Genomic DNA, 22,209 nt, shown 5'->3' on the forward strand with positions numbered 1-22,209 from the left:
GTTTTGTTATCCCCAACAAACGCCACTTTTTCTTGTTTAAAACAACTCTTAAGGTATCCCTAAAGCCATAAACTAATTGTTTGAATTCTTTAAGTTATATGTTTATGATCATGATTAATAATGCATATTAATATAAGTTAAGTATGAAGATTAATACTTGAATATTAGAATAAATATGATTGTTAATATGAAGGAATAAGTATTGTGATAAGTTATGAATTATAAACATGTTGAGTTTATAAGTACTAATATTAATATTATCATTATGAATATTATCATGAAATAATTAGGAATATTATGAGATTAAAAGATAAATAAGATTAAAAGTGATGAAGATCTATATAAATATGCATGTGAATCTTGATATGAATATGAATGTGAACTTGAAGATTATTGGTGAAGTTATATAAGTTATAAATATATAAATGGTTAAAGGTTATAGTTATGATCTAATATGATAATAATGTGATAAGGATATTGATAAGTATAAAGGTTAAGAAGATAAAGATTTAAACTTTATCATAAGTAATATTGTAACATGAACTAATAACATATATGTTATGTATAAGTCCAATACAGCTTTAAATACATAAATATTACATATATGTAACTATAGACAACGCACAAACTTATATATATATATATATATATATATATATATATATATATATATATATATATATATATATATATATATATATATATATATATATATATATATCATGCACATTATATGACATATATGGAACATAATACTTGTGATGTATCCCTATAAACACAAGGAATACATAAGAACATATAATACATAGATAGACACATATGAATTATATAAGTATATAATGAACACATATATCAAACACATAACTATAATGATGATGATGATGACCATGATGATCCAACTAACTTAAACCTAATGATGATAGGTTGACAACTTTGGACCATTGCTACTATTTGCTATCACACTGTTACTGTGCTCATAAGATGAGTCATAGCCCCAACTTTTTAATTGTTTTATAAACTGTTTTAGGGGTGAGAATACATGTCTTTTTCTGTTTTATAATGTAGACACAAGTGCTAAAATTACATTCTATGCTGAATTATAACCGAAAATCCCTTAGCTTTGGTAACTAGTAACTACCAGTTTAGGAACTGGTGGGCGCGAATAGGTGTATATGGATCCATAGGGCTTGACATCCCCGTCCGTCCGGGTTAGAAACTAACCTAAACTTAACGGGCATATACTATTTGAGGTGGTACATTTTGGTTAGGTGTACATAACAGCAGGGGTACTAAACGAACGTTTAGGCTTAGTTATCGGGTGCTCAAACTTATAGAATCTTTTTATATTTTAAAGATGCTGGCAAAGCATGCAAACAAACAAATGTTGTGGTCTATACTCTACTTTTTATACTACTTAAACCTATGATTCACTCAACCTTTGTGTTGACGTTTTTTTAAACATGTTATTCTCAGGTAATTTACTTTAGCTACGTTTCCGCAATAAAAGAAATGCTAGAGGTCAAGCATGGAAACTAAGGATTAAAGCATATAGAGTACAAAGACTAGACTTTGACCTCTGGTAATACAGCACGTCAAGGACATATTTTGACGGGGTATTACAGTTGGTAACAGAGCCTCAGTTATAGGGAATTAGGTTGCATTAGTGTGCCTGCCTATATGATGCATTAGAAGCCTAATCTATAACTTAGAATCTAGAAAATTTCCTAACTACTTGTTCTTGCTTATACTTGAACTTTAATATGTTTCCTTAGATAAAATGTCGCAACTAAACCCTATCGTCATTTTGGACACTGAGAATGAAAGTCCTATTCACTCACCCGCGTATCATCCCATGAGTTCCTCCGAATGGAGAGGTCATTCTGACTCTGAAAGCGAATCTTCCAAAGAAGAGCCTATTACTCCACGAGAGGATAACCCTTTGTGTGATTATCTTGACCGAGAGGAATCCGAGCATAAAGAAGAATCCGAGGAAGCACATACTGCTGTACCAAATCCACAAGACTCGATTTCACCTATTACTCCACCTACTACATCTTTTGTTCCCCGTATACCTTCACTCCCTAAAAACCCACAAAAGCGTAAGGTTGTACCTAGCCCTTGTGCGCGTCAGGGTAACAAGGACGTTGTGCGGTATTATGTTTTGGACGCTTCACCACCCCGTGTCATTCATCGCCATCTTGATACACCATCCATTAGCGCTACAAAAACCTCATCTACTAATGAGGTTAAAGAATTTAAGAAGTTTGTGAAGAAATTGTTATTTAGAGTCGCTATCTTAGAGAGGAATTGTAAGGCCGCATCGACTGATCAGAGAAATGTTTAAGGCGTAATTATGATCTACAGGATAAGATGATTGCACTCGAGTCGCTAGTTATGCCAAGGTTACTCGGCCTAGAGCAGAGGCTTTCCGGAGGAAATAGTTCCTACCAATAGGGATCAATCATATAGGTCTATTATTTATTTTACCTGATATTACGTTAGGTCTAGCGGACACGGTTAGTCCTTTATTTTTGAGATAGGTACTTTACTACTTAGGGAGGTTTATATTTTCTTTATATTTTGGGATATTACGTTTTTCTTATTTTCCTAATACATGATTTCAGTTGGTATTATTATTACTACTATTGTTATTTATTTACACTAAGTCGTGGGATATTTACATTATACCAACATCAAATGGAAACTACACTATATTTTTATAAGAATCTATTATTAATTATATGTATTTTTTCAGCATATATATTTTATTTAATAAAGTGCTCAGTCAACTTCAAAAATGTTTTTAGAATAAGTACAGCCCTGTTTGTTTTAAAATACGCGTCAGAAGTGTTAAAATGAAGTTATCTATAACATAAAGCCTCATATTTTCAGTTTGTGTCTATAAAAGTGTATGTTTTTCGATACTTATAAGTTGTTAATCATAGGCGGATCTCGCCGACTTGAACTTATGGGGTAATGCCGAGATGGAAGTATGAGTTAGGGTATTATAATGACCGTGATTATATTACGGTGACTCATATAGAAGTTCTAACATTATAACATAAGGAATGGGAAGCAGAACGGAATTTAATAGGCACTGTTTTGGGTATAGTAACTTACAAACTTGTGTATAATTAAAATTGTGCGTCAAAATTTAATTCTTTTTGTTAATTGTATACATTTCTTTCACTTCAACACTACTCGATACTACCCCTCTCTGGTTGACACTATTCACTGCCACGCACTACTGAGAGTTCTTATTAAATGACTATACGTTGCACTGACACTATCCCGTACTATTTAATACCACTTGTTATGATTCGTTGCTTCTCATAACTACTCCAAATTCCATAAATACTTGAATTCCATCTGGATCGTGAACGTTGACGTAATGTGCTATTTGAAAGAAACATGTCGCCTTCAAGAATGTACCAGTCGTCAGAGAATTTTTGAATGTTTTCCCTGAAGAACTTCCCAGCCTTTCACCTCATCGATCGGAGGAAATTGGTGCCAAGAACGGCAACTGCTGCAACTGTTGCTCGATCACCTTATAGGATAACACTATTAAAATTAAAGGAGTTGTTGGATGGAGGGTTCATACAAAGTTCATCACCCTGAGAAGCTCCAATCCTTAGGAAGAAGAATGGCTCTCTACGTATGTGTATCAACTATAGAGAATCGAACAAAACGACAATCAAGAATAGATACCTGTTGCCGAGGACCGATGATCAGTTCAATCGACTACAAGGATCTTCTGTTTATTTGATGATTGACTTAAGATCCGAATATCACCAATGGAGGGTGAGTGAGGAAGATGTTTTGAAGACAACGTTTAGAACACGTTATGGTTATTACGAGTTTTTCAATGATGCCATTCGGTTTAACAAACGTACCTGCTGTTTTCAAGGATCTCATGAATCAAGAATGCAAAACCTTAATGGGATAAGTTTGTCATCGTATTTATAAATGACATCTTGGTATACTCGAAGAATAGAGAAGAAAACGACGAGCATCTGAGATTACTATTGGAGCTACGAGGGAAAGAGAAAGTGTACGCTAAATTCTCCAAGTGCGAGTTTTGGCTATCGAAAGTGCAATTTCTCAATCACATAGTTAGTAATCAAGGAATCCAAGTAGACCCAACGAATATTGAAGTTATCGAGAATTGGAAAGTTACCAAGACATCGACACAAGTACGAAAATTTTTAGGACTCATTGGTTACTATAGAAGATTTATTGAAGATTTCTCAAGAATTGCTCGAGCATTAACTGCCTTAACTCACAGAGGCAAGAAGTATACATGGTCCAATGAGCAAGAGACCGCTACGATGAGCAAGAGACTGCTACTGAAGAAAAAGTTAACTTTCGCACCTGTTTTATCATTGCTAGAAGGGAATGATGACTTCATTGTGATACTTCATGCCAAGGATTTGGGTGTGTATTGATACAACTATAGAAGGTCATTGCTTATGTATCACGTCAACCGAAGATTCATGAGCAAAACTACACATCTCATGATTTAAGTTGGAAAGAGAAAGTAAAACCACTACGAGTACGGGCACTAAACGTGGTAGTTTATACAAACCTCACTTCACGAATTCGAGATGCATAACTCGAAGCACTCGAGAAGGAGAATGTGAGGGATGAATCTATCAAAGGATTGGATGAAACTCGATAATACACTGGACAAATTTGGGTACTAAGAGAGCTAACAGCTGAAGGATTAAGGAAGCTGGTGCTAGATGAAGCACACATGGAGATCCTCACAAGAAGCTTTGGGAATGCAACTAGATATGAGTACCGCATACCATCCGCAAGAGACATGCTGCGAGCATATGCGGTTGACTTGATAAAGGATGGGATCGATTCTTACCATTAGCTGAATTCTCTACAACAATAGTTGTCACTCTAACATCAACCCTCCTCCATTTGAAGCACTTTATAGGAGAAAGTGTAGATCACCGATATGATAGAACGAGGTAGGTAATTGGAAACTGGCTGGTCCCCAGATCATTCATGAAACCACCGAAACGAATGTGCGAATCAAGGAAAGGTTTAAGACAGCCCGCAGTCGTCAAAAGAACTATGCCGACGTCCGAAGGAAACCTTTATAATTTCAAACTGATGACAAGGATATCACCTTAGAAAGGTGTGATACGCTTTGTCAAACGAAGAAAATCAAGCCCGAGATATCTAGAGCCATTCAAAGATCATCGAACGTGTTAGGCCAGTAGCCTATCAACTACAACTACCTTAACAACTCGTGGGAATACATGATGTGTTTCATTTATCGAACTCTAAAGAACACCTAGCGAAAGAGGATCTTACTATTCCTCTAGATGAACTACAAACTGATGAGAAATTGAACTTCATAGAATAGCCTAGAAAAGATATGGACCATGAGGTCAAACGACTCAAACATAGAACAATTTCTGTTGTCAAACTTCGTTAGAATGCCCATTAAGGACCTAAGTTCATGTAAGGAACGTAAAGACCAAGTATAAGGAAAAATATCCTCATCTATTTGCAAACGAAACGCCAGCTAACGGCAACGACCAAATTTCGGGACGAAATTTCTAATAACGGGTAGGTATTATAACACCCCAACTTTTTCGATCATTTTTATACGAACGAACTTGAAACTTAGGTTGTCCAAAGCAAACTTGCTCGGTTAGAAAACTGAAACTAATGAAAATAACGAAATGGGTAACGAGGTTACCTAACGATCATGGATCGTCATCATCAATAAATATCTAACGAAGGACTAACACGTATAAAATGCGCAGGGACTAAAATGCACATTAATTAAAATGATAAAATTTAATATATATATATATATATATATATATATATATATATATATATATATATATATAACCCAAAAAAAGAAAAAAAATATAAATATAAATATTTATTTCGGCTAAAAAAATAAATAAATAATAAATAAATATATAAAAATTTAAAATAAAATGAAGCCTAGATTCAAACTTAAACCCTTATCCTAATCTAACTCCAATCTTTATCCTAGCTCAAAACTAATCCTAATCCTAATCATAAAGGATAAAGACTAATCCTAAGTTAATCCTGATCCTAATCATAAAGGATAAAGACTAATCCTAAGTTAATCCTAATCCTAACTTAAATTCTAGACTATTCTATGAGCTAGTTGAATTGGTTCCAACTCTAATTAACACCCTATATAAACACACCCTCACCTCTCTATTTTTTACTTATTCACAAGCCAAAACACTCCCTTTTTCCTCCCTTCTTAAATTCGGCAGCCTCACCCCACAATCACCACCTTCGGCTGCCACCCAACACCCTCTGTAATACCCCATCAAAATGAAGCTATGACGTGCTGTATTACCAGAGGTCAAAGTCCAGTCTTCGTACTCTATATGTTTTAATCCTTAGTTTCCATGCTTGACCTCTAACATTTCTTCTATTGCGGAAGCATAGCTAAAGTAGATTACCTGAGAATAACATGCTAAAAACGTCAACACGAAGGTTGAGTGAATCATAGGTTTAAGTAGTATAAAGTGTAAAGTATAAACCACAAGATTTTATTTGCATGCTCGCAAGCATCGTTAAAAATATAAAAAGATTCTATAATTTTGAGCACCCGGTAACTAAGCCTTAACGTTTGTTTAGTACCACTGTTGTTACGTACACCTAACCAAAATGTACCATCTCAAATAGTATACGCCCATTTTGTTTAGGTTAGTTTCTAACCCGGACGGACGGGGATGTCAAGCCCTATGGATCCATATACACCTATTCGCGCCCACCAGTTCCTAAACTGGTAGTTACTAGTTACCAAAGCTAAGGGATTTTCGGTTATAACTTAGCATAGAATGTAAGTTTAGCACTTGTGTCTACATTGTAAAACAAAAAAAGACATGTATTCTCACCCCGAAAACAGTTTATAAAACAATTAAAAAGTTGGGACTATGACTCACCTTATGAGCACAGTAACAGTGTGATAGCAAATAGCAGCGGTGGTCCAAAGTTGTCAACCTATCATCATTAGGTTTAAGTTAGTTGGATCATCATGGTCATCATCATCATCATTATAGTTGTGTGTTTGATATATATGTTCATATATATATATATATATATATATATATATATATATATATATATATATATATATATATATATATATATATATATATATATATATATATATATATATATATATATATATATATATATATATATATATATTACCGGTGTTCTTTTAAGAGTTTTCAATACTAACCATTCTCAAAGTTTAGATGTTGCATAACTCAAATGATCCTCGTTGCTATCAAGTAATTCAATGGATAACCAGATGTAACGGGGGGCCAGGACTCTTGATCCGACTTTAAGTCGTGACATTCGAGATCCACAACCATATCCCAACTGGCAACCTAGACACCATCCATGACCATAAGTAGCAGTGAGACTCATGAAAGTCATAAGTTATCCGTTTGTGATTATAGTTCATTATATACTTATGTAATTCATATGTGTCGATCTATGTATTATATGTTCTTATGTATTCCTTGTGTGTATAGGGATACATCACAAGTATTATGTTCCATATATGTCATATAATGTGCATGATATATATATATATATATATATATATATATATATATATATATATATATATATATATATATATATATATATATATATATATATATATATATATATATATATATATATATATATATATAATATAAGTTTGTGCGTTGTCTATAGTTACATATATGTAATATTTATGTATTTAAAACTGTATTGGACTTATACATAACATATATGTTATTAGTTCATGTTACAATATTACTTATGATAAAGTTTAAATCTTTATCTTCTTAACCTTTATACTTATCAATATCCTTATCACATTATTATCATATTAGATCATAACTATAACCTTTAACCATTTATATATTTATAACTTATATAACTTCATCAATAATCTTCAAGTTCATGATTCATACTTCATAATCTTTAATTCATAACTTATAATATTAATGTATGCTTAGTCTTGAATTATTATTCATAATCAAACTCTTTATATTCTTAACTTATATTATCCATGAGTCCTAGTTTATGATCATAGCTTTGTTTAATTTGTAATCTTTATGTTTAATGTATATCTTATTATCATAATTTTTACATGTTCATGATTCAAAATCAAACCATAATACTTATATCTTTATCCATAATCATATTCGTATTACAAGTTTATATTCAAATTAATAGTTTTCATTCATAATCATAATAAAAGTATTATCATCAAAGTTTACAACTTTTATTAAATTCATATTCATATTCACCAACTGTTACTCATTATAAATATCACAACTTAAGCGTATAAATTAACAATTATGTACATATAAAGTGTATATTTAAAACTTGGGTTTATGATATATCTTAGGAGTGTTTTTAACAAGGAAAATTGATGTTTTTGATGGTGAGAAAGTGGCCAAATAGCAGCACAGGTATAGCAGCAAAAATGCAGCGAAAAGTGACCAAAAAGTGGCGGTTCGGGCGGCGGACATCAGCACCGAAAAGGGACAGCAGCAAGGGCTGTTTAGGGGTGATTTGTGGTGACTTTTGGCAGCCAAAAATAGCCGCAAAAAGCTGTAGAAGGTGGCGGCTTAGGCTGCAGAAAATAGCAGCAGACTAGCGGCAACTGTAGCTGCACAAAGACAACACGGTGGCGATGGTTGTGGGCTGTTTTGGTGGCATTTTTTGGCTGCAAAATAGCAGAAAACATGTGGTGGTGGCGGTGGTTTGTGGCTGCAAAAGACAGCAGCATCAGGTGGCGGTGATGGTGGTGATTTGGTGGTCGGCGGTTGCGATTGTGAAGGTGGTGGTGGCTGCCGAAAATTAGAGGAAGAGAGGAGAGTTTTTGTGTGTGATTTTATGAATAAAAGATTAGGAGGTCTAGAGGGTTTATATAGGCTAGTAGTTTGATAAAGGTTAGGATTAGTATGAGATTAGGATAAGGCTTTAGAAGTTTGAAGAACATTAGGACTTCTCATTTTAAAGATAGAGTTTAAGTGTTTGAGAGGGATTAGGATTTCTTTAGGATAAAGTTTATGAATTGGTATGTGTTTAGGACTCTTCAAAGATTAATCTATAATTAAAATAAATAATACATTTAATTTATTTATTTATCTTATTTGATTTTGGCCGAATTATTTATTTATTTTATTTAATTTTCGGAAATTTTTAAATATTTATATATTTATTTGATTTTTGTTATTTTGTCAAATGTACACTCTAGTCCCCGCACATTTTATCCGTGTTAGTTCTTCGTTAAATATTTATTGATGATGACCCATGATCGTTAGTTTAGGTAACCTCGTTACCTAAGTTCGTTACTTTCTTAAAAGAAATAGTTTCGGTTTTCTAACCAAGTTTGTTTACTTTGGACAACCTAAGTTTCAAGTTCGTTATTCCTACGATCGTTAAATTTAAAAATGATCGAAAAAGTTGGGGGGCGGGCACTCTTGTCTTTCAACCCCACTATACTATTCATAGTTGTGGAGCACTGTGTACTTACAGCTTCTACGATCAGCAAGTGAATGGGGGTTGTTATAGTACCTACCCGTTATTAGAAATTTCGTCCCGAAATTTAGTTGTGGCCATCAGTGAGCGTTGCGTTTGAAAAAAGGTGAGGATATTTTCATTTTACTTGGTCTTTACGTTCCTTACATGAACCTAGCTCCTCAACGGGCGTTCTAACGAAGTTTTAAAAATAGGAATCGTTCTATGTTTGAGTCGTTTGACCTTACGGTCATAATTTTTCTAGGCTATTCTATGAAGTTCAGTTTTTCATCAATTTGTAGTTCATCTAGAGGAATAGCAAGATCTTTTTCCGCCAGGTGTTTCTTTAAAGTTCGATACATGAAACACATCATGTATTCCTACGAGTTGTTGAGGTAGTTGTAGTTGATAGGCTACTAGTCTAACACGTTTGACGATCTTTGAATGGCTCAATTTATCTCGGGCTTAGTTTTCTTCATTTGCCTAAGTTTATCATACCTTTCTAAGGTGATATCCATGTCATCGGTTTGAAATTATAAAGGTTTTCTTCGGACGTCGGCATAGTTCTATTGACAACTTCGGGCCGTCTTAAGCCTTTCCTTGATTTGCATAATTGTTACGGTGGTTTCATGAATGATCTCGGGACCAACCAGTTTTCGGTCACCTACCTCGTTCTAACATATCGGTGATCTACACTTTCTCCCATAAAGTGCTTCAAACGGTGGAGGGTTGATGCAAGAGTGACAACTATTGTTGTAAGAGAATTCAGCTAACGATAAGAATCGATCCCATCCTTTATCAAAGTCCACCACAAATGAACGCAGCTTGTCTTCCAACATTTGAGGATGGTATGCAGTACTCATGTATAGTTGCGTTCTCAAGGCTTCTTGTGAGGATCTCCATAATCGCGAGATAAATCGGCTGTCACAATCAGTTATAATAGATATAGGCTCTTCATGCCTTGATACAACTTTCTTCAAGTATGTTTGTGCCATTTTCTCCATGCTTGTCGGTTTCTTTAATAGTTAGGAATGAGCAGACTTGGTGAGACGATCAACTATCACCCGAATAGTATCATAACCGCTCACAATATTTGGTAACTTCATGATGTTCCAACATAAGTAGCAATATCCGCTTCCATACCAGGCCACCAATATAACAATTTCAAGTTATGGTATATTTTGTTGGCACTCGGGTGAATTGGATACATGTACTTCATCAAGCATCAGCTTCCTCAGTCCTTCAAATTTTGGTGTCCGAATTCGTCCAGTGAAATATCGAGTTTCATCACTTTTAACTTCGAATTTCTTCTCCAATCCTTTGACAGATTCATCCCTTACATTCTCCTTCTTGAGTGCTTCGAGCTGTGCATCTCGAATTCGTGAAGTGAGGTTTGTTTAAACTACTACGTTTAGTGCTCGTACTCGTATTGTTTTACTCTCTCTTTCCGACTTAAAGCATCGGCAATCGCGTTCGTTTTTCTAGGGTGAGCCTTTCCGTCTTAAATCATGAGATGTGTAGTTTTGCTAATGAATCTTCGGTTGACGTGATGCATAAGTAATGACCTTCTGTCGTTGTATCAATACACAACCAAATCCTTAGCGTGAAGTATCACAATGAAGTCATCATTCCCTTCTAGCAATGATAAAACAGGTACGAAAGTTAACTTTTTCTTCAGTAGCAGTCTCTTGCTCATCGTAGCAGTCTCCTGCTCATTGGACCATGTATACTTCTTGCCTCTGTGAGTTAAGGCAGTTAATGCTCGAGCAATTCTTGAGAAATCTTCAATAAATCTTCTATAGTAACCAATGAGTCCTAAAAATTGTCGTACTTGTGTCGGCTTCTTGGGAACTTTCCAATTCTCGATAGCTTCAATATTCGTTGGGTCGACTTGGATTCCTTGATTACTAACTATGTGATCGAGAAATTGCACTTTTGATAGCCAAAACTCGCACTTGGAGAATTTAGCGTACACTTTCTCTTTCCCTCGTAGCTCCAATAGTAATCTCAGATGCTCGTCGTTTTCTTCTCTATTCTTCGAGTATACCAAGATGTCATTTATAAATACGATGACAAACTTGTCCCATTAAGGTTTTGCATTCTTGATTCATGAGATCCTTGAACACAGCGGGTACGTTTGTTAAACTGAATAGCATCATTGAAAAACTCGTAATAACCGTAACGTGTTCTAAATGTTGTCTTCAAAACATCTTCCTCACTCACCCTCCATTGGTGATATTCGGATCTTAAGTCAATCTTCAAATAAACAGAAGATCCTTATAGTCGATTGAACTGATCATCAGTCCTCAGCAACAGGTATCTATTCTTGATTGTCGTTTTGTTCGATTCTCTATAGTTGATATACATATGTAGAGAGCCATTCTTCTTCCTAAGGATTGGAGCTTCTCAGGGTGATGAACTTTGTATGAACCCTCCATCCAACAACTCCTTTAATTTTAACAGTGTCATCCTATAAGGTGATCGAGTAATAGTTGTAGCAGTTGCCGTTCTGGGCACCAATTTCCTCCGATCGATGAGGTGAAAGGCTGGGAATTTCTTTAGGGAAAACATTCGAAAATTCTCTTACGACTGGTACATTCTTGAAGGCGACATGTTTCTTTCAAATAGCACATTACGTCAACGTTCACGATCCCGATGGAATTCAAGTATTTATGGAATTTGGAGTAGTTATGAGAAGCAACGAATAGTAACAAGTGGTAGTAAATAGTACGGGATAGTGTCAGAGCAATGTATAGTCATTTAATAAGAACTCTCAGTATTGCGTGGTGTAGTGGCCCGAACTTTTCCATCGTTATATATTAAATGAAAACTATATTTGCATGATTAAATGTTTCCAACATGTTGTAGTGACCCAAACTTTTCCATGTTTATATATATTAATTAAGATTGATATTTACATGATTAAATGTTTCCAACATGTTAAGCAATCAAACTTGTTAAGACTTGATTAATTGAAATATGTTTCATATAGACAATTGACCACCCAAGTTGACCGGTGATTCACGAACGTTAAAACTTGTAAAAACTATATGATAACATATATATGGATATATATATATAGTTAACATGATACTATGATAAGTAAACATATCAGTAAGTATATTAACAATGAACTACATATGTAAAATCAAGACTACTAACTTAATGATTTTTAAACGAGACATATATGTAACGATTATCGTTGTAAAGACATTTAATGTATATATATATATATATATATCATATTAAGAGATATTCATACATGATAATATCATGATAATATAATAATTTAAAATCTCATTTGATATTATAAACATTGGGTTAACAACATTTAACAAGATCGTTAACCTAAAGGTTTCAAAACAACACTTACATGTAACGACTAACGATGACTTAACGACTCAGTTAAAATGTATATACATGTAGTGTTTTAATATGTATTTATACACTTTTGAAAGACTTCAATACACTTATCAAAATACTTCTACTAAACAAAAATGCTTACAACTACATCCTCGTTCAGTTTCATCAACAATTCTACTCGTATGCACCCGTATTCGTACTCGTACAATACACAGCTTTTAGATGTATGTACTATTAGTATATACACTCCAATGATCAGCTCTTAGCAGCCCATGTGAGTCACCTAACACATGTGGGAACCATAATTTGGCAACTAGCATGAAATATCTCATAAAATTACAAAAATATGAGTAATCATTCATGACTTATTTACATGAAAACAAAATTACATATCCTTTATATCTAATCCATACACCAATGACCAAAAACACCTACAAACACTTTCATTCTTCAATTTTCTTCATCTAATTGATCTCTCTCAAGTTCTATTTTCAAGTTCTAAGTGTTCTTCATAAATTCTACAAGTTCTAGTTACATAAAATCAAGAATACTTTCAAGTTTGCTAGCTCACTTCCAATCTTGTAAGGTGATCATCCAACCTCAAGAAATCTTTGATTCTTACAGTAGGTTATCATTCTAATACAAGGTAATAATCATATTCAATCTTTGGTTCAATTTCTATAACTATAACAATCATATTTCAAGTGATGATCTTACTTGAACTTGTTTTCGTGTCATGATTCTGGTTCAAGAACTTCTAGCCATCCAAGGATCCGTTGAAGCTAGATCCATTTTTTCTATTTTCCAGTAGGTTTATCCAAGGAACTTAAGATAGTAATAATGTTCATAACATCATTCGATTCATACATATAAAGCTATCTTATTCGAAGGTTTAAACTTGTAATCACTAGAACATAGTTTAGTTAATTCTAAACTTGTTCGCAAACAAAAGTTAATCCTTCTAACTTGACTTTTAAAAGCAACTAAACACATGTTCTATATCTATATGATATGCTAACTTAATGATTTAAAACCTGGAAACACGAAAAACACCGTAAAACCGGATTTACGCCGTCGTAGTAACACCGCGGGCTGTTTTGGGTTAGTTAATTAAAAACTATGATAAACTTTGATTTAAAAGTTGTTATTCTGAGAAAATGATTTTTATTATGAACATGAAACTATATCCAAAAATTATGGTTAAACTCAAAGTGGAAGTATGTTTTCTAAAATGGTCATCTAGACGTCGTAACTTATTTTTCCGACTATAAACCTATACTTTTTCTGTTTAGATTCATAAAATAGAGTTCAATATAAAACTATAGCAATTTGATTCACTCAAAACGGATTTAAAATGAAGAAGTTATGGGTAAAACAAGATTTTATAATTTTTCTCATTTTAGCTACGTGAAAATTGGTAACAAATCTATTCCAACCATAACTAAATCAACTTGTATTGTATATTATGTAATCTTGAGATACCATAGACACGTATACAATGTTTCGACCTATCATGTCGACACATCTATATATATTTCAGAACAACCATAGACACTCTATATGTGAATGTTGGAGTTAGCTATACAAGGTTGAGGTTGATTCCAAAATATATATAGTTTGAGTTGTGATCAATACTGAGATACGTATACACTGGGTCGTGGATTGATTCAAGATAATATTTATCGATTTATTTCTGTACATCTAACTGTGGACAACTAGTTGTAGGTTACTAACGAGGACAGCTGACTTAATAAACTTAAAACATCAAAATATATTAAAAGTGTTGTAAATATATTTTGAACATACTTTGATATATATGTATATATTGTTATAGGTTCGTGAATCAACCAGTGGCCAAGTCTTACTTCCCGACGAAGTAAAAATCTGTGAAAGTGAGTTATAGTCCCACTTTTAAAATCTAATATTTTTGGGATGAGAATACATGCAGGTTTTATAAATGATTTACAAAATAGACACAAGTACGTGAAACTACATTCTCTGGTTGAATTATCGAAATCGAATATGCCCCTTTTTATTAAGCCTGGTAATCTAAGAATTAGGGAACAGACACCCTAATTGACGCGAATCCTAAAGATAGATCTATTGGGCCTAACAAACCCCATCCAAAGTACCGGATGCTTTAGTACTTCAAAATTTATATCATATCCGAAGGGTGTCCCGGAATGATGGGGATATTCTTATATATGCATCTTGTTAATGTCGGTTACCAGGTGTTCACCATATGAATGATTTTTATCTCTATGTATGGGATGTGTATTGAAATATGAAATCTTGTGGTCTATTATTATGATTTGATATATATAGGTTAAACCTATAACTCACCAACATTTTTGTTGACGTTTTAAGCATGTTTATTCTCAGGTGATTATTAAGAGCTTCCGCTGTCGCATACTTAAATAAGGACGAGATTTGGAGTCCATGCTTGTATGATATTGTGTAAAAACTGCATTCAAGAAACTTATTTTGTTGTAACATATTTGTATTGTAAACCATTATGTAATGGTCGTGTGTAAACAGGATATTTTAGATTATCATTATTTGATAATCTACGTAAAGCTTTTTAAACCTTTATTGATGAAATAAAGGTTATGGTTTGTTTTAAAATGAATGCAGTCTTTGAAAAACGTCTCATATAGAGGTCAAAACCTCGCAACGAAATCAATTAATATGGAACGTTTTTAATCAATAAGAACGGGACATTTCAGTTGGTATCCGAGCATTGGTCTTAGAGAACCAGAATTTTGCATTAGTGTGTCTTATCGAGTTTGTTAGGATGCATTAGTGAGTCTGGACTTCGACCGTGTTTACTTGAAAAATGATTGCTTAACAAATTTTGTTGGAAACTATATATTTTTAACATGTGAATATTATGTGATATATTAATCTCTTAACGCGTTTGATATTATGTGATAGATGTCTACCTCTAGAACAAGTCCCATTGACTCACCTAATAATAATGAAGAGTCAAATGTAAATTGGAATGATTCGTGGACTGATTCACAAGTTCCCGAAGAGGAACCGGAAGAAGAGTCGGAACCGGAAGAAGAATCGGAACCGGAAGAAGAATCGGAACCGGAAGAAGAATCGGAACCGGATGAAGAAATAGAACTGGTGGGGGAAATAATAAAATAGTTAAGTAAAAGAAAATCCTCAACCAACCGACCAAGGTTAATTATGGTCAATGGTGTTTCCGCCAAGGAAGCAAAATATTGGGAGGATTACCAATTCTCCGATGAATCGGATTCCGACGAGAATTCCGATGATGTTATAGAAATTACCCCAACTGAATATAAAAAGGCAAAAGAAAATAATAAGGGAAAGGGCATAAAATAGAGAAATCTAATTCCAACCCCGATGAACTTTATATGTATCGTCAACCCCCGAAGTCCTTAAGTTGTAACAATGACCCGGGAACCTCTATACCACCAGGTTTTTCTAAACCAATGTGGAAAACGACGGCTCGTATTAGGGGAACATCATATATCCCTAGAAACTTGACAAAACGAACCAAAACCGAAGAAGAAGAAACAAGCGAGTTGGAATAAGATAGTTGTATTCGTGTGGTGTAATATATGTAATATAGTGTGCTTATGCTTTATGATATATGTAAAAATTGCTTGTATTAATAAGTATTTTTTTATTTTTTTTTATTTTTTTTATGAATCTAACTCTTGTCTATTTTACAGTATAAAAACACAAAATGGATAGACAACCCAATATTTTAAGAGACCTACCCGGAGACATGATTGATGAAATCTTGTCTAGAGTTGGTCAGAATTCTTCGGCACAACTATTTAAGGCGAGATCAGTTTGTAAGACATTCGAAGAACGTTCTAAGAATGCCTTGGTTTATAAAAGGCTTTCGTTCGAAAGATGGGGGATATCACATTGGGAAATCCATAAGTTACGATGTGTTTACTTTGACGCATATATTGCGGGGAACCCAAATGCTATTTTACGCAATGGGTTAAGAAATTATTTTGACTCAATATATCCGAATATTGGACTTCGTGATTTAGAAAAAGCGGCTAACATGCAACATAAAGAAGCATGTTATGCTTACGGATTAGTAATGTTCGCTTCTCACCAAAGTGAGAACAAGAACATCGGGCTACAACTATTAAACAAAACGTTCCCACAAGTGACGGAGTCGGTAATTGGGGTAAGAAATGAGGTTTTTAGATTGTTACGGGACTGTTGGACATTACGTAACCCTCGTCCCTTTGACGACGTTACAACACGTTGTCTTATCAACGACCATAACGGTTATGTTCCACAAGACCAAGGATGGGAAGTAATCCTAGTAAAACCAGAATGCATGACTTGTTTCTGGACGTATGAATTACGTGTCTTTATTGCCTTTGCTGAACGACTTGTGTACTAGCTAGAATTATCTTCACAACCATCTTGTATCAAATTTATTGTGTGCTATATTTCATGCTATATGTAAAATAAGCGGTATTGTAAGTTTGTAAAATATTGTGTAAAAGTTTGAACGTGAAATATTATTATAATCAGTTTTTCATATAGAATTGTAGTAGTTGAATTGTATATTAGCTACTAAGTATGAACTTAACGGGTAGGTACTACCCGAATTTAAACTTATAAAACGCTAATATGAAGAAAAAGCTTTTATAAATGAGTTCATATTATGCTACGAAATACTATTAACTACTCTTAATATTCTGTATGATTAACTTGTTCCATTTGATTATTTTGAAGGAAATGGCACTGACTACTCGACACATCGTGAATATGAATGAAGAGGAATTCCGTACTTTTCTAGCTTCAAACATAGCTGCAGTACAGGCTGCGCTACATACCAACAATAACCTTGGATCTAGCAGTACAGGAAATTGTGTAGGATGCACCTACGAAGAATTCACTGCCTGCAAACCTTTGGAATTTGATGGAACCGAAGGACCGATCGGATTGAAACGGTGGACCGAGAAGGTCGAATCGGTGTTTGCCATAAGTAAGTGTACTGAAGAGGACAAAGTGAAGTACGCTACGCATACCTTCAAAGGTTCTGCGTTAACATGGTGGAATACCTATCTAGAGCAAGTGGGACAAGACGATGCGTACGCACTACCGTGGTCAGCATTCAAGCACTTGATGAACGAGAAGTACCGTCCCAGAACCGAGGTCAATAAGCTCAAGACAGAACTTAGAGGGTTACGAACCCAAGGATTTGATATTACCATGTACGAAAGACGATTCACAGAATTGTGCCTATTGTGTCCGGGAGCATTCGAAGATGAGGAAGAGAAGATCGACGCGTTTGTGAAAGGATTACCGGAAAGAATCCAAGAAGATATAAGTTCACACGAGCCCGCCTCCATACAACAGGTATGTAGAATGGCTCACAAACTAGTGAACCAGATTGAAGAATGAATTAAAGAACAGACTGCTGAAGAGGCCAATGTGAAGCAAGTCAAAAGAAAGTGGGAGGAAAACGGTGATAAGAATCACCAATACAACAACAACAGCAATTACAACAATAATCGCAACAATTATCCCAACAATCGCAACATCAATCGCAACTACAACAAACAGCCCAACAACAACAACAACAATAACAGCAACTACAACAATCATCCCAACAACAATAATAACCGCAACAACAACAACAATTAGAAGCAGCTATGTCAAAGGTGTGAAAAGTATCACTCGGGGTTCTGCACCAAATTTTGCAACAAGTGTAAAAGAAATGGTCATAGCGCGGCGAAGTGTGAGGTCTACGGACCAGGGGTTAATAGAACGAAAGGAACAAATGGTGTCGAAACGAGTAATTGCGGAGCAAGTAGTGTCGGAGCAAGTTATGCCAATGTAGTTTGTTATAAACGTGGAAAACCGGGCCACATTATTAGAAATTGCCCGAACCAGGAGAACACGAATGGACAAGGCCGCAGAAGAGTTTTCAATATTAATGCGGCAAAGGCACAGGAAGACCCGGAGCTTGTTACGGGTACGTTTCTTATTGACAATAAATTTGCTTACGTTTTATTTGATTCGGGTGCAGATAGAAGCTATATGAGTAGAGATTTTTGTGATAAATTAAGTTGTCCATTGACGCCTTTGGATAGTAAATTTTTACTCGAATTAGCAAATGGTAAATTAATTTCAGCAGATAATATATGTCGGAATCGAGAAATTAAACTGGTTAGTGAAACATTTAAGATTGATTTGATACCAGTAGAGTTAGGGAGTTTTGATGTAATAATCGGTATGGTCTGGTTGAAAGAAGTGAAAGCAGAGATCGTTTGTTACAAAAATGCCATTCACATTATACGAGAAAAAGGAAAACCCTTAATGGTGTACGGAGAAAAGGGCAACACGAAGCTACATCTTATTAGTAATTTGAAGGCACAAAAACTAATAAGAAAAGGTTGCTATGCTGTTCTAGCACACGTCGAGAAAGTACAAACTGAAGAAAAGAGCATCAATGATGTTCCCATTGCAAAAGAATTTCCCGATGTATTTCCGAAAGAATTACCTGGATTACCCCCACATCGATCCGTTGAATTTCAAATAGATCTTGTACCAGGAGCTGCACCAATAGCTCGTGCTCCTTACAGACTCGCACCTAGCGAGATGAAAGAACTGCAAAGCCAATTACAAGAACTTTTAGAGCGTGGTTTCATTCGACCAAGCACATCACCGTGGGGAGCTCCTGTTTTGTTTGTTAAGAAGAAAGATGGTACATTCAGGTTGTGTATCGACTATCGAGAGTTGAACAAACTTACCATCAAGAACCGCTACCCACTACCGAGAATCGACGACTTATTTGATCAACTACAAGGCTCGTCTGTTTATTCAAAGATTGACTTACGTTCCGGGTATCATCAAATGCGGGTGAAAGAAGATGATATTCCAAAGACTGCTTTCAGAACACGTTACGGTCATTACGAGTTTATGGTCATGCCATTTGGTTTAACTAATGCACCAGCTGTGTTCATGGACCTTATGAACCGAGTGTGTGGACCATACCTTGACAAGTTTGTCATTGTTTTCATTGATGACATACTTATTTACTCAAAGTATGACCAAGAACACGGTGAACATTTGAGAAAGGTGTTAGAAGTATTGAGGAAGGAAGAATTGTACGCTAAGTTTTCAATGTATGCATTTTGGTTGGAAGAAGTTCAATTCCTCGGTCACAGAGTGAACAAAGAAGGTATTAAGGTGGATCCGGCAAAGATAGAAACTGTTGAAAAGTGGGAAACCCCGAAAACTCCGAAACACATACGCAAGTTTTTAGGACTAGCTGGTTACTACAGAAGGTTCATCCAAGACTTTTCCAGAATAACAAAACCCTTGACTGCATTAACGCATAAAGGGAAGAAATTTGAATGGAAGGATGAACAAGAGAAAGCGTTTCAGTTATTGAAGAAAAAGCTTACTACGGCACCTATATTGTCATTGCCTGAAGGGAATGATGATTTTGTGATGTATTGTGACGCATCAAAGCAAGGTCTCGGTTGTGTATTAATGCAACGAACGAAGGTGATTGCTTATGCGTCTAGACAATTGAAGATTCACGAACAAAATTATACGACGCATGATTTGGAATTAGGAGCGGTTGTTTTTGCATTAAAGACTTGGAGGCACTACTTATATGGGGTCAAAAGTATTATATATACCGACCACAAAAGTCTTCAACACATATTTAATCAGAAACAACTGAATATGAGGCAGCGTAGGTGGATTGAATTATTGAATGATTACGACTTTGAGATTCGTTACCACCCGGGGAAGGCAAATGTGGTAGCCGATGCCTTGAGCAGGAAGGACAGAGAACCCATTCGAGTAAAATCTATGAATATAATGATTCATAATAATCTTACTACTCAAATAAAGGAGGCGCAACAAGGAGTTTTAAAAGAGGGAAATTTAAAGGATGAAATATCCAAAGGATCGGAGAATCATCTTAATATTCGGGAAGACGGAACCCGGTATAGGGCTGAAAGGATTTGGGTACCAAAATTTGGAGATATGAGAGAAATGGTACTTAGAGAAGCTCATAAAACCAGATACTCAATACATCCTGGAACGGGAAAGATGTACAAGGATCTCAAGAAACATTTTTGGTGGCTGGGTATGAAAGCCGATGTTTCTAAATGTGTTCTAAGGTCAAAGCTGATCATCAGAAACCATCAGGTCTACTTCAACAACCCGAAATCCCGAAATAGAAATGGGAAAACATTACCATGGATTTCATCACTAAATTGCCAAGGACTGCAAGTGGTTTTGATACTATTTGGGTAATAGTTGATCGTCTCACCAAATCAGCACACTTCCTGCAAATAAGAGAAGATGACAAGATGGAGAAGTTAGCACGACTGTATTTGAAGGAAGTCGTCTCCAGACATGGAATACCAATCTCTATTATCTCTGATAGGGATGGCAGATTTATTTCAAGATTCTGGCAGACATTACAGCAAGCATTAGGAACTCGTCTATACATGAGTACTGCCTATCATCCACAAACTGATGGGCAGAGCGAAAGGACGATACAAAAGCTTGAAGACATGCTACGAGCATGTGTTATTGATTTCGGAAACAGTTGGGATCGACATCTACCGTTAGCAGAATTTTCCTACAACAACAGCTACCATTCAAGCATTGAGATGGAGCCGTTTGAAGCACTTATGGTGGAAAGTGCAGGTCTCCGATTTGTTGGAGTGAAGTGGGGGATAGACAGATTACGGGTCCGGAGATTATACAAGAAACTACCGAGAAGATCATCCAAATTCAACAACGGTTGAAAACCGCCCAAAGTCGACAAAAGAGCTACGCTGACATTAAAAGAAAAGATATAGAATTTGAAATTGGAGAGATGGTCATGCTTAAAGTTGCACCTTGGAAAGGCGTTGTTCGATTTGGTAAACAAGGGAAATTAAATCCAAGGTATATTGGACCATTCAAGATTATTGATCGTGTCGGACCAGTAGCTTACCGACTTGAGTTACCTCAACAACTCGCGCCTGTACATAATACTTTCCACATATCGAATTTGAAGAAATGTTTTGCTAAAGAAGATCTCACTATTCCATTAGATGAAATCCAAATCAACGAAAAACTTCAATTCATCGAAGAACCCGTCGAAATAATGGATCGTGAGGTTAAAAGACTTAAGCAAAACAAGATACCAATTGTTAAGGTTCGATGGAATGCTCGTAGAGGACCCGAGTTCACCTGGGAGCGTGAAGATCAGATGAAGAAGAAATACCCGCATCTATTTCCAGAAGATTCGTCAATACCTTCAACAGCTTA

General features: G+C 35.2%; 1 protein-coding gene across 1 annotated transcript; it reads left to right on the forward strand.

Annotated features, from left to right (window-relative positions):
• Positions 1-3,657: 3,657 nt before the first annotated feature.
• On the forward strand, positions 3,658-4,445 carry LOC139860410 (uncharacterized mitochondrial protein AtMg00860-like). The gene is made up of 2 exons (XM_071849171.1): positions 3,658-3,878; positions 3,995-4,445. Exons 1-2 carry the CDS (start codon positions 3,658-3,660, stop codon positions 4,443-4,445), a joined length of 672 nt encoding a protein of 223 aa, XP_071705272.1.
• The last annotated feature ends 17,764 nt before the right edge of the window (positions 4,446-22,209 follow it).

This window comes from Rutidosis leptorrhynchoides, chromosome 7 (assembly GCF_046630445.1).
Source record: "Rutidosis leptorrhynchoides isolate AG116_Rl617_1_P2 chromosome 7, CSIRO_AGI_Rlap_v1, whole genome shotgun sequence".
NCBI classification, from domain to species: domain Eukaryota; kingdom Viridiplantae; phylum Streptophyta; class Magnoliopsida; order Asterales; family Asteraceae; genus Rutidosis; species Rutidosis leptorrhynchoides.

Coding starts and splice junctions, on each gene's coding strand:
- LOC139860410 (XM_071849171.1), top strand. CDS start 3,658: ATGTGTATCAACTATAGAGAATCGAACAAAACGACAATCAAGAATAGA. Junction 3,879..3,994: donor TTTTTCAATGATGCCATTCG/GTTTAACAAACG, acceptor CTCGAAGAATAG/AGAAGAAAACGACGAGCATC.